The sequence below is a fragment of the Acomys russatus genome, chromosome 4 (assembly GCF_903995435.1).
Source record: "Acomys russatus chromosome 4, mAcoRus1.1, whole genome shotgun sequence".
Classification (NCBI taxonomy): Eukaryota; Metazoa; Chordata; class Mammalia; order Rodentia; family Muridae; genus Acomys; species Acomys russatus.
Window position 1 is genome coordinate 55,839,056 of NC_067140.1, and position 13,204 is coordinate 55,852,259.

The 13,204-nt window shown below is 44.5% G+C and overlaps 1 protein-coding gene across 1 annotated transcript in view; it reads left to right on the forward strand.

Annotated features, from left to right (window-relative positions):
• The first annotated feature begins 2,163 nt into the window (after positions 1-2,163).
• Rtf1 (RTF1 homolog, Paf1/RNA polymerase II complex component) overlaps positions 2,164-13,204 on the forward strand; it is a 66,793-nt gene continuing 55,752 nt past the window's right edge. Inside the window, exon 1 of the mRNA XM_051144422.1 lies at positions 2,164-2,367. Within this exon, the coding sequence (XP_051000379.1) occupies positions 2,164-2,367 (204 nt within the window). The remainder of the gene's footprint in view (positions 2,368-13,204) is intronic.

Consider the following 13,204-nt stretch of genomic DNA (forward strand, 5'->3'; position numbering starts at 1 on the left):
GTGGCACCAGCCCTGGAATTTCAGAGTGGCAGCCACACTTGTCACCCCAGCTTTCAGGAGACTGAAGCAGGAACAGCAGCATGATTTTGGGGCCGACTTGGGCTACACAATGAGATCCTGTCTCACAGAGGAGACAAGAAAAGGAAGCCTCAGTAACCCTGTATTGGGCATATCTGGACTTTCTTTTTTCTTTTTTAAGTCAGGGTTTCTCTGTGTAACAGTTCTGGTTGTCTTGGACTCTTTATAGACCAAGCTGGCCTTGAACTCACAGAGAACCACCTGCCTCTGCCTCCCCAGTGCTGAGATTACAGGTGTGCGCCACCATGTCCAACTGAAAACTCTTTTCTCTGATTCAAGGCTCTGCTAAATTGAGTTTATCATCTACAAAATGATCCTAATCATAAATAGCACAGTGTTGTTATACTGAAAGAAAATCCCAAATTGATTGATTTTACCAATGGAGACTCTGGAGTCAGATGCTGGCTTGAAAACCTGCTAGCTCAGAGAGGCAGAGAAAACACCCAGCTAACCTTCTTACTCACATCCAAAAAGAAAAAGCCAATAACCAAAACCCAGGGCCAAATCTTGCTAGCTCACCCAAGGAACAGCCCAGGAGGAAAAAGCAAAAAGCCAAAGAGCTCCTTCTTGTCCACACTGTCTTAAATACCCTTCCTTCCCTCAAAGTCCCTCCTTTCACTTAATCCCTGTCAGCTGGTTTCTTGCTCTGCCTCATGACCAAGGGTTAATTTTATTAAATCGTGCGTACAGAAAGTTCTTGGATTAAAGCTGAGTGCTCTGATTGAGCCACACCACAATCACCTGTTTACAACAAACAGGAAGTACTTGGATTAAACGTGTGTGCTAGGGCTGAGTCATACCATAATCATCTGTTTACAACATACTGAAAGTTCTTGGATTAAAGTGCATGCTAGGGCTGAATTATACTAAACAAGAAACAGGTTTTTGTTGGGTGCAAGGCAGAAGCAGGAGGATCTCTGTGAGTTCAAGGCCAGGGTGGTCCTCAAAGTGAATCCAGGACAGCTAAGGCTACACAAAGAAACTCTGTCTTGAAAAACCAAAAACTAAAAACAAACAAACAAAAACCCCACAAGCCTTTTGGGAAGCATTCAAGAAGGGAGTTAGGGAGAACAATTATTCCCTCAATGTAGACATTGATTAGTCTCAATAACTTGTCCCTGAATCCTTAGATTACCCCTCATATTTCTACAGACTTCTCTCAAAGACCATATTTAAAATTCGTTGATTATTATGACCTCCCCGCCCCCGAAATCCTGTGAACAACACGTTCAGGAAATACATAAAGTGTTGGGTAATGTAGCTCAGTGGTAGTGCTTCCAAGTATCTATAAAGGCCTAGGTTCAAGTTACAATATTAAAACCAACAATAACATATGCACATGCCTCAAAATAGTAATAACTCTTCTTGTTGGCCCTTATGTGGTTTTTCAGTAGGTTGCTAGCTCTTTTGAGTTGGGGTTTCATCTAGCCTGGGATGATCTTGAAATTACCATGCAGCTGAGGCAGGCCTGAAACTCCTGATCATTTCTGCCGGTACTTCCAAAGTGCTGGGATTACAAGATTACAGGAAGCCAGGATCACTATGTCTGGCGTCTTTTCAGTTTATCCCAAACACCTGCTGCTTCCCCACAGGGAATTTGAGTTCCCCGAGAGTAATTTTATTATCGTTGGACTTCTGGCCACTGTGCCATCGCTGGGAATATTCTTCCCTAGTTTTTGGGTAGCAGATAGGCTGTCTGTCACTAACAGTCCAGGTAGGCAGGTAGCCTCCGCTTCCTCCCTCCACGCCCTAGGCAAGTTCCAGGCGACTGTCGTTCACACAGGTGGCCCCTGAGTTCGCTTTCCAAGGCTGGAGATGCATGGGTTTTATCAGAGTGGATCTTGGTCCGCCGGCTCAACTCGCTTCAAGAAGAAAACCGCCCGGGAGCCGCCAGCTCCAGTGCAGTATAAGCTTCCGGCCCGCGGGAAGAGAACTGATAGTCCCGCCCGGAATCCACGGGCGCGTAGCTCCGCCCCCCGCGCTGCGTCGGGGGTGGAGTGGGGCGGGGCGTCGGGCGGGGCGCCAGGCGCCGGCGAACGGCTTGCGCCGGGCGGGGGGCGGGGCCAGGGGCGGAGCGGAGCGCGCATGCGCGGTCGCCTTTGTGTGGGTCGAGCGGCGGTGGTGGCGGCGGTGGCGGCAGTGGCGGTCCCACTGGCAGGCGGGCAAGAGGGGAGTCCGGGCGGCGTCCGGCGTGGGAGCCGGGGGACCACCATGGTAAAGAAACGGAAAGGCCGTGTCGTGATCGACTCGGATACGGAGGACAGCGGCAGCGACGAGAACCTGGATCAGGTGAGGGCAGGCCGCGGAGGCGCGGGCCGGCGGAGCGGGAGGGCTGAGTTCTGGCCACGGGAGCTGGGAGCCGCCCGGCCCACCGGTGTCCTGCCGGCTGCTGCAGCCCCTTCCTGTCTCCCTGCTGAGTCTTAGGCCCTGGGAGCCGGGGCCTGGCCTGGAGACCGAGTCCCTAGGACTTGGCGTCTTGGGCCGGGAGGCGGGGCAGGGATCGGGCTGATGGGCCTCGGGGTTTGGGGTACTGAAGGGGGCCCCTGACTGTTTGGGCCGGAGCGGGGCGTCATGACTGCAGGCCAGGAGAGATCCGGGCTGGGCGAGATAGGAAGTATCGTCCGCCAACCCCAATGGCTGGGAGATTTTGGAGGAGGTGCAAGGGTGAGAGCATGGGGCGGTGGGAGGGAAAAAAGAGCCTAGAAGGTGTGGACTCTGGTAGATGAAGTTTTTCAGACTAGGCATGTGGACATAGGAGAGACACCCATAAATGTTCCGGAGAGCGTCCGCAGTGCTTGGGGGAGGAAGACTTAGCTGTCGTCTTTTTGGAGACGCGGGTCATTTACGGTAGAAGTAGGTTCCCTTTGGGATGTCAGACAACAAACAAACAAAAACTCTTGGGAGGAGGAAAGAAGGCAGATAAGTGGAAGTTGTTGTGACTTGTGGGGCAGCATACAGGGACTGTGACCAAGACCCAAGTTTTTTTTTTTTTTTTTGTGCAGCGGCATGGGATTCTTTTTCACTTAAAGATCGGGGAGCAAGTATTGAAAGTAACTTGTGGCCTTAGAGTGTGTTGGAGTAGCCCGCTCTGCATCTGTACTCTAGAAAGCACTGCAGAGAGGAAGTTGTTCTTGTAGCAGTACTCTGATGGTACCAGGAGTAAATGACATAAAGGAAGAGTGTGCAAGCTACAACAGCTTTGTAAATGGAGTAGATAGAGTACTGAACTCTGAAATTTTGGGTCCTAATTGCTTTCTAGCCGTGTACCTTTGATCTGCACTGTAAAATAGAGATATAACATCAACCTTATGTATAAACAAATGTTTATAATAATGTTGTTATAAACTAGAAAGTTCTTTTTGTTGTTGTTTTGGGAGTCCTTAGTAATAGGCCAGAAGTCTCTGGATTAATTAGGGCTTGAAAAGGGAGGGCTTTTAAGAGGGAAGTACTGGTAAGGTTTTAAAGAAAAAGACCCCCTCCCACACACACATTTCTTTTGGATACAGGGTCTTAGACTATAACCTGATCTGTCAGTCTGTCATTGAATTCACCAGTTCTCCCTCCTTGGCCTTTTGGGTTCAAGAGTTACAGGCACGGGTCACCACACCTCCCTCCCCCCCCCCCAAATCAAACTTTTAATATGGTGGTAGGGAGGTAGGAAAATAACAGGGCCAATAGAAGGACTATCCAAGGACAGGAAACCCTGTTTAGGGATAGGAATTGAGTGAATAAATTGAAGGTATTTGTATTGAAAGGCTTATAAAAATCTACCAAAACTGTATTGCTGTCTATTAAACTTCCAGACTGGCAGGAAGATTAGAATTTATCTATACATACCTCTATCCCTCTGTTTTGTGGTCTGTGGAGTGTAGAAGTAATCATTTATATTATATCTGGGTTAAATTAGATACCTTTATTAAGTGCTCTATTTATATTGTCACATTTTCAAATCATGGTGAGGTTGACCTTATTTTTCCCACTTTACATAAAAAGAAAACAAGATTAAAGAAGCTAAATAGTACACTAGTAAGTAGTAGAATTGGAATTTAAGCCAATTTAGTACAATTTAAGTACATAAGTTTTATATAAAAATTATAAGTATACAAGTATACTTTGTCTACTACATCAGGTTAGTATAGTCTTTTAGGTGTTCCTAATGCAAAATAAAAATAATGCGGGCTTTTAAAATAATGTTTTGATTTATTTTTCTTAATTTCTTCTTTAAAAAAAATGTGTATGAGTAGTTTTGCTTCATATGTGTATTTGGACCATGTGTGTACCTGCTGACCACAGAGGGCAGAAGAGGGTATTGGACTCCCTAGAGTGGAGTTACAGTTATGAGCTGTCATGTGGGTTCTGGGAACTGCATCTAAATCTTCTGCAAATTTGTGTAATAGCTGAGCCATCTCTAGAACCTTGGTGTGTTTTGAGTAGAGTTTTGCTATGTAGTCCATGCTGGGTTTGAACTTACAGTCCTCCTGTCTCAGCCACCAGAGTATTGGGGTGACAAGCTTGTGCTGTCACCATGCCCAGCTATATCCATCTAGAGAATATGGTTTGGTGGCCAATTTCCATGCTGCTAAAACTCATGTTTTTAAGGTACACTAAACAAGTTGTCAAATCAATTAGAAAGATTGTCTATGGTGCTGGGTAAAGCCCTCTTAAGGCCTCTGTTTCCAAAAGGACTGAACTAAAGTGTTGTTTTCCCACAGAATTCTGATGAATGACTGGGCAAAATGCTTCCATTGATGGTAGAGATATTTTCCCTGATGTACAAAGATCATTTCTAGGGGCGGGAGAGGTAGCTCAGTGGGTGAAAACAGCATACTGCTCCTACAGAGACCCTGGCTTCTACCCCATCACGAGTAGCTCCAGTTCTAGGGATCCGATCCCTTCTTCTGGCCAGCACAGGTACAAACATGGTACATAAACATACAGGCAAAACTACTCATACACACAAAATACAAATAGGTGAATCTTTTTAAAGAAGTATTTCCAAACTAGGAACTGACGGAGATTGCAGCTTTAGATCTAATTCTAAATATCTATTTGAAAAAAGAATGTAATAATAATGTTGATAGTACCAAAATTATCTTAACAGCAATTCTACCTCTCTTTTAGCTCCTTGTCGGCATGTTTGCTAGCGGATGGGAACTGAATCAGAAGTCCCTTCCTTGCACATTCTAAGAGAGGCACCGGTGCCTTCTGGTTTTCTTTTCTTTTGTTTTTGTCTGTTTAGCACTGTACCAGGCTCTCAGAGGAATCAAAGAGAAAGATCTCTGTCTTCTGGATGGCCTTACCAGAGTCTTTTAGAAGAAATTTATAGTCAACCTGATTTGGGGTCTTAGGAATCCACAAAACATAACCATCGCATCCTGGATCTTTCCTGACTGAGTGGCCATGCGCTGTGCCATCTAATGCTGAATTTTTATTGGAGGTTTGACACTGGACTTGTTTAGTTCATGGTCCTTCTAGAAAGAACAAACCACAACAGGTCTGCAAGTGTCTAATAGAGTGGTGCACAGTTGGTAAGGAGGCCTTGTCCCTGAGTTTTCTGAGTGGGAATCTAAGTGATTATGTCAGAATTACTAAAGCACCTCCAATTTAGTAAGTATTGAGGGGAAGGTGAGGAAGCAGTGTCAGAAGCCACCTTGGGCTGTATATTTAAACTGTAGATTGACTGTAAAGCCGAACCCTATGTATGGTACATATGTACCTGTTTTAAAAGGCACACATGATCAAGTGAAATGAAACAGGTTGTGGGGTTGAGGCCATAGTTCCCATCTCTGGTCTAGTAAGTCAACCCCCAGAGACTAAAGTCCTGTGTTCTATATTTATAACAGGTACAGGCCAGGCAGTTATGATTCATGTTTATAACTGAGACCACACCAGCACTCAGGAGGCAGAGGCAGGCAGATCTCTGTGAGTTGCAGGCCAATCTGGTCTACAAAGTGAGTCCAGGACAACCAAGGCTACACAAAGAAACCTTGTCTCAAAAAAAAAAAAAAAAAAAAGCAAAACAAAACATCAGGCTTATAGCTGAGACCATTTATTAAGACATTATAACTAATTAGGGAGAGAAATGATTGCTTGTTTTTCCTATAATGTATCCAAGTTAAGGGCATACATGTAAGCTGGAGAACTTGATAGAGGTGTTTAAAGTCTAAAGGTGCTAACTAATTTTAATCTCTAATTCAACTTTATTGGTAAGATGGTGTTTGTATTTTTGTTGCTGCTGCTGGCATTGAACCCAGCGCATCATGCATGCTGAGTACATGCTTTGCCGCTGAGCTGTATACTTAGCCACTAGAGGTGCTTTTTAAAAATTTATATATACTTTTTTTTAGTTTATTTAATTTTTGTACACTCGTGTTTTTATTTTTTTACATTGGTGTTTTGACTGCATGTATGTCTGTATGGGGATAATCCCTGGAACAGGAGATACAAACCGGTGCTGGGAATTGAACTTGGCTCCTATGGAAGAGCAGCCAGTGCTCTTACCTGCTAGGCCATCTCTCCAGCCCTAATTTACTTACTTTTAGCTTCATGTGCACTGGTGTTTTGCCTACATTGTTTGTATGAGGGTGTTGGATATCCTGGAACTAGAGTTACAGACGGTTGTGAGCTGCAGTGTGGGTGCTGGGAATTGAACCCCGGTGGTCTGAAGAGCCAGTGCTCTTAACTGCTGGCCATCTCTCCAGCCCTAGAGATTCTCTTTCTTGAGTCTGTGTATGTGTGTATGTATTTGTGTCTGTCTGTTGGCTTTTGCTTGCTTGCTTGTTTGTTTGTTTAGAGATGAAGGACATCTCATGGAGCCCAGGCTGACCTCAAATGTAGTATGGAAGCTGAGGGTGACCCTGCCGCCTTCATTTCCTGAGTACCCTCTGCTCCCAAGTGCAGGGCTGCAGGTGTGCATCACCGTGTTAAGTGGGGCTGGAGAGGGATTAGAGAGATTTCTACATATTAGGCAAGCACTGTACCAACTGAGCCTACATCCCCAGTTCCAAAACTCTGATCTTAATGTAAACATTTGGAGGGTCTTTGTGTGCACACTCATACAAGTGTAACACTGGGAATCAGACCCAAGGCATCACACGTGCTGGGCATGTGCTCTGCCTCTGACCTGTACTTCCTAGCCTTGGAGGATTTTCCGTCTGCATGTAATTTGATAGTGGCCCTGTCCTTATTTTGGCCCTTCCCATTTTTAAATTGCAGGACACTTGTCATTGGTGTTTTACTTAGCCCTAACCTTCCGTGGGATCATGCAGTGTGGGACTAGCACTCAGGAACCTGAGGGAGGAGCAAGGGGTCAAGGCCAAACAGGACTGCATAGCAAGGCTTGCTCTTTCTTTCCTATTTCTTCCTTCATTCCTTCTTTCCTTTCTCTTCCCCCACCCCCTCTCTCTTCACTTGTAGTTAGGCTGCCTGAAACTTAGGATAGTCTGCCTGCCTCAGCTTTGCTTGCAAATGCTAAGGATTACAGTGTGAGCCACCACTCCTGTTTTATAGATTCTTTGTTGGTTTTGTTTGTGTGTTTTGTTCATCAACTTGAAGTGGCAGCAGTGAAATTTGTTTTTGGTGATGGCCTGAAATCCCAGTCACTCTACTACTCAGGCCAAAGCAGACAAATCTCGCGTTCAGAGCCGCCTTGGGCTGTAGAGTAAGCTGAAGGGTAGACTGACTTGGGCAGCTTAGTGAAATCATCTCAAAAGGCAAAGAGAGCCGGAGAGGAGGTTTAATGTTAGAGTGCTCACCTAGCATGCAGGAGGCTTTTGGTTCTAACGCCCATACTGAAAAAAAAAGGAATAGTCTTTATTTTGGATAGGCCACTAGATACTCTCTAGGACCTCTGCTTAGCATTTTGTATAAAGCATTGATATAAAGTATCCTTTTATAAACTTCCTCACAAACTTGGGAAATGTAAAAGTTAAACATTTCATTATTACTGTTTCATGTTAGTCAGAGGCAGATTTTGAAGGCTGTAATGCCACCGTAAAGAGCGGCAGGAGTAACTTGTGAGGAATTAAGTCTGCATAGTAATGTTACAGGGAGCTTGCTGTAAGGAGTTCATTAATTTCACTTGGCTTTTATTTGGAAAGGGTTAGAGAAGAGTGAAATCTCTCGGCAGCTCTGATTAATTCTGTCTCTGTCTCTCTCTGTTTCTCTCTGTCTGTCTGTCTCTGTGTGTGTGTGTGTCTGTCTGTCTTGTCTGTCTGTCTGTCTGTCTGTCTGTCTGTCCGTCCGTGCCTGTGTGTTCATTCCTGAGATGGAACCCAGGCACTGCAGGTATGTGAGGCAGGCATCTACTACTGATCTCTATCTTCAACCCCTTTGGCAGCTCTGATACCAAAGCTTCTAAGGAAAATATAAAACCCATTTAAAAATCTTTTTCTATATTTTCTTTATTTGGGTGAGGGGCACATGTGTGGAAGCCAGGGTGTATACATGCTCTCTCCTTCCATGGTGCAGATTCTGAGCATCTGGGAATTGAACTCAGACTATCAGGCCTGGAGACATGCACCCTTTTCTGCTGAACCATCTTATCAGCCAAAACTCATTTTAGATTTGGCCCTGTTAGTATATTTATTGTTCATTCAAGAGTAGAGATTGTTGTTTTTCAACAAGTGTGCTAGGTTAGATGAACAAGATGGAAGTGTTTGCCACCTTCAAGGACTTTATACCTAAGGTGTCAGAGAAGGGGCAAACTGCTCAGTGTTGCTCTCTTAAACTTGGATTGCAGGTTATGAAGGAGGGGTGAGAATATGTGGGGCTTTATAGTGGGCTGATAAGGATGGCATTTAAGTTGAGACCTGCAGCGGATGTTTAAGAAGATTAGGAGGAGACTGAAGAATAAGGGGCGAGGTGTTGGTTTTTGAGGGACCAGCGTGCACAAAAGAAGCTAGGCAGGAAAGGCTGAGCCTTGCCATGATGCTGAAAGAAACCCAGAATGAGTGAAGAGGCTGCACATGTGAAACTCACGGTTGGGTTCTTTTTGCAGATTGTTTTGTTTTTTGAGACAGGGTCTCATTGTGTAATGCAGACAGGCCTTGCACTCATGGTGGTCCTTTCCCCTCAGTCTCCTAAGTGCTGGCATTACAGATATGAACCACCTAACTTAGCTGCAGGAGCAGCATTTGCTGTAACACTGAGGATGAAGACATCAAGGTAATGGATTATAGGCAATGTTAAGAGTAAAGATGAATAGAAAACTTCAATTTTGTTGGATGTTATAAATATTGTTTCAATAAGCTTGTATTTCGTTTATCTATGTAATGGAAGTATAACTTACTTTACTGCAAGCTGGGGTTACAAATAAATCTTTACTCCCATGTAGTAGTGCTTGCCTGAGTTCCTATTACTCTCAGTTGAAGTAGGATACTTACAAGTGGGAGGCCAGTTTCAACTGTGTAGTGAGGCTTTGTCTCCAGAGACCATGAGATGGCTCAGGTAAGGACACCTGCTACCAAACTTAATGGCCTGAATTCAGTGTTTGGGACCCAGGTAGTAGAAGGAGAGAACCAACTCCTGAAAGTTGTATTTTGACCTTCAACATGACACTCAAGCCTACACACATAATAAACAAATAAATAAACATGTAATTTTTAAAGAGTTGAAAGGGCTAGAGAAGAATGGCTCAGCGGGCGGGTGTCGTGGCGCACCCCTTTAATCCCAGCACTCGGGAGGCAGAGGCAGGCGGATCGCTGTGAGTTCGAGGCCAGCCTGGTCTCCAAAGTGAGTCCAGGATGGCCAAGGCTACACAGAGAAACCCTGTCTCGAAAAACAAAACAACAAAAAAAAGAATGGCTCAGTAGTAGAATTCTGGCCTAGCATGTGCGACCCACAAACACAAACACACACACACACACACACACGTGCACACGAGATGGGTGGGGGAGAACAGATCAGATGGTCAGTCTTTTTTGAAATTATTTATTTAATTTATATGCATTGGTATGAGGCTGTCAGATCACTTGGAAGTAGAGTTACAGACAGTTGTGAGCTGCCATGTGGGTCCTGAGAATTGAACCCAGGTCTTTTAGAAAAGCAGACAGTGCTCTTAACCACTGAATCATCTTTCCAGCCTCAGATGGTCAATCTTTATTAGTTGACTGAATTTTGTAAAACTTTTTTGAAGATTTATTTATTGTATATGAGCGCTCTATTTGCATAGATACCTGTATGCTGGAGGAAGAGGGCATTAGATCACATTACAGATGGTTGTGAGCCACCATGTGGTTGCTGGGAATTGAACTCAGAACCTCTGGAAGAGCAGACAGTGCTCTTAACTGCTGAGCCATCTCTCCAGCCCCAGTTGACTGAATTTAGAATCACCTCTAAGAAGCCAGACCTGGTAACATACACCTGGAATACCACACTTGGGAGGTGAAGGCAAGAAGAGTAAGGAACTGAAAGTTATCCTTGGCCACATAGTGAGTTTGATGCCTGCCTGGGCTACATGAGACCCCACAACAAAATCACCTGGGAGATGGTAGGTCTAGCTCTGTGTATATCCGTGAGTGTACTTCAGAGGGTAGCTGAGGCACGAAGCCCTATGCTTTATTTGGGCAGAATCACCTCATAGAAGAGACGAGGGGCAAAGAAAGACAGTAAAGCATCAGCAAATCCCCCTCTTCTTCCTAGCCCACTCTGACATGACGCGCCAGTTCTACAGTATTTTAGGCATTTCCACAGTTCCATATTTTTTTCTCCATTTGTAATTACTTTGCTGGAAATTTGAACGGAAAGTTGCCATATTGAGTATTGATTATGTGGAATTTAAGGAATTGGTATGCTGTCACTTTGGAAATTAGTACTTCAGAAGGGTTTTGTTTGGTTTGGTGAGATGGCTCAGCAGGTAGAGGCCCTTGCCTTAGTCTTCTGACCTGAGTTCAATCCCTGGGACCTGCCCAGTGTAAAGAAAGAATCAACAGCAGCACATTGTCTTCTGACGTCCACATGTGTGCTGTGACATGCATGTGTGTATAAGGACATGCTGGCGTGCACACACACACAGCAAGTAAACAAATATAACAGTAAAAACAAAACAAAACCCCTTAAAAACAGAAAAAGAAGGGTTTTGCTCCCCCCCCACCTTTTTTTTTTTTTAAAGTAGGGCTCATAAATCCCAGAATGGTCCAGAACATGTAGCCAATGACCTTGAACTTCTGATCTTTTGCTATACCTCTCCAGTGCTAAGATACACAGATATTAAATAAATCACCCTTAAAAATCTCTTCATGTTGGGGGTAGAGAGCTGGCTAAACAGTTAAGAATACTTACTACTCTTCCAGAGGACCCAAGGTTGGTTCCCAGTACCCTTGTCAGGTGGCTCATAGCCGTCTGTAACTTCAGCTGCAGGGGATCTGACATCCTCTTCTGTCTTTTGTAGGCATACGCATATGGCGCGCGCGCATGCGCGCACGCACGCACGCACACACACACACACACATAAATAAAAATAAAAAAATTTCTTCATGTGCAGTATTGTGGAGGCATTTCATTGGCACATAGTTCTAGCCATCTGCACCTACAAGCCCTCATTAAGATATAAAGAGCTAAGCCATAGAGTAGTTTGGCAGGAGTAGCTTTCTGTGTTGTGAGCTCCGGGGCAAGTTTTCACATTAATACGGTCTTTGTTGTCTCTATACTATCATTGTATTGTAGCTAGTATGCTGCACGTGTGAAAGTGTGCTTATCAGCTACGTTTGCTCATTAATGGAAAGCCATTTGTTAGATTTTTAGTGTAAAGTGGAACTTTTGTTTTTGTTTGTTTGCTTGTTTTTAATTGCTACAGGATCTTGTTCTCTGGCCCAGGATGGTGTAGAAATCCTTTCAGTCCCAGGCTGGCCTCAAGCTTGTGTCATTTTTTCCTTCTTGAGTCTTCCAGGTGCTAACGTTACAGATTTAGGGGTGTGTGTGTGGACACTTGTGCACAGGTGTGTGGAGGTCAGAGGACAACTTAAGGTTCTAGGGAGTGAACGCAGGTTTTCAGGCTCAGTGTCTGGTTCCTTTTATCTGCTGAGCCATCCTACCAGCCCAGTTTTTAGTGACTTCTAATGAATATCTACTGAATGTAATAGCTACTATTTCAGTGAAGGACTTGATTGCAAGCTGTAGTCAAATTTCATTCCTCTAATGAATTATGTCACTTCTTAGGGAGAAAAGGTGTGCTTAGCTCACAGTTTTGAAGGCCAGAAGCCAACAGCATGGTACAGACTCAGGCTGCATCATATCGTAAGAGACATGAATAGTCCATGTGTCTGTCTGCTTACAAAGCTGTCAGGATTCAGGCATAAAATAACTTCCAGAGTACCGCTTATGCATATCATACCCAAATGAACATCTTCTCCTCTTAATACCATCAAGTTATTCTCTGTGGATTAAACTACTATAAGAAGCTAGGTGTTGTAGCACATGCCTTTAGTCCCAGTGTTAGGTAGACAGATCTCTGTGAGTTCCAGGCCAGCCAGAGCCACATAGTGAGACTCTGTCTCAACAAAACAAATTACTGCAAGAGTTCAGGGAACAAAGCATATTCAAACCAGAGCACAAGTGCATCTGAATGTCTGTTATAATGAGTTGGTATTAAACCTGGAATTCTACAGTCCTCAGAGCAATGCAAGATTATTTAGCAGGTACAGGTGTCTGCTGCCAAACTTGACAGCCTGAGTTCACTCTCTGAGACGCAGGTGAAAGGCCCTGAGGAAGGAGAGAACTGGCTCTCACAGGTGGTCCTTGACATCCGCAGCCTCACTGTGTACCCGCACATGCATACATAAATGTAGTAAATGTAAGGTTAGCTGGGCAGTGGTGGTACATACTTTTAATCGCAGTACTTGGGAGGCAGAGGCAAACAGACCTTTGAGTTCAAGGCCAGTCAGGGCCACACAGAGAAACCCTGTCTCGAAAAACAAAAACTAAGCAACAATAATAATATAATGATACTTTTTTAATGTGCTGGGCGTGGTGGCGCACACCTTTTATCCCAGCACTTGGGGATGCAGAGACAGGCGGATTGCTAGGAGTTTGAGGCCAGCCTGGTGTACAAAGCGAGTCCAGGATAGCCAAGGCTACACAGAGGAACCTGTCTCGAAAAACAAACAAACAAACAAAAATTTAAGTAGTA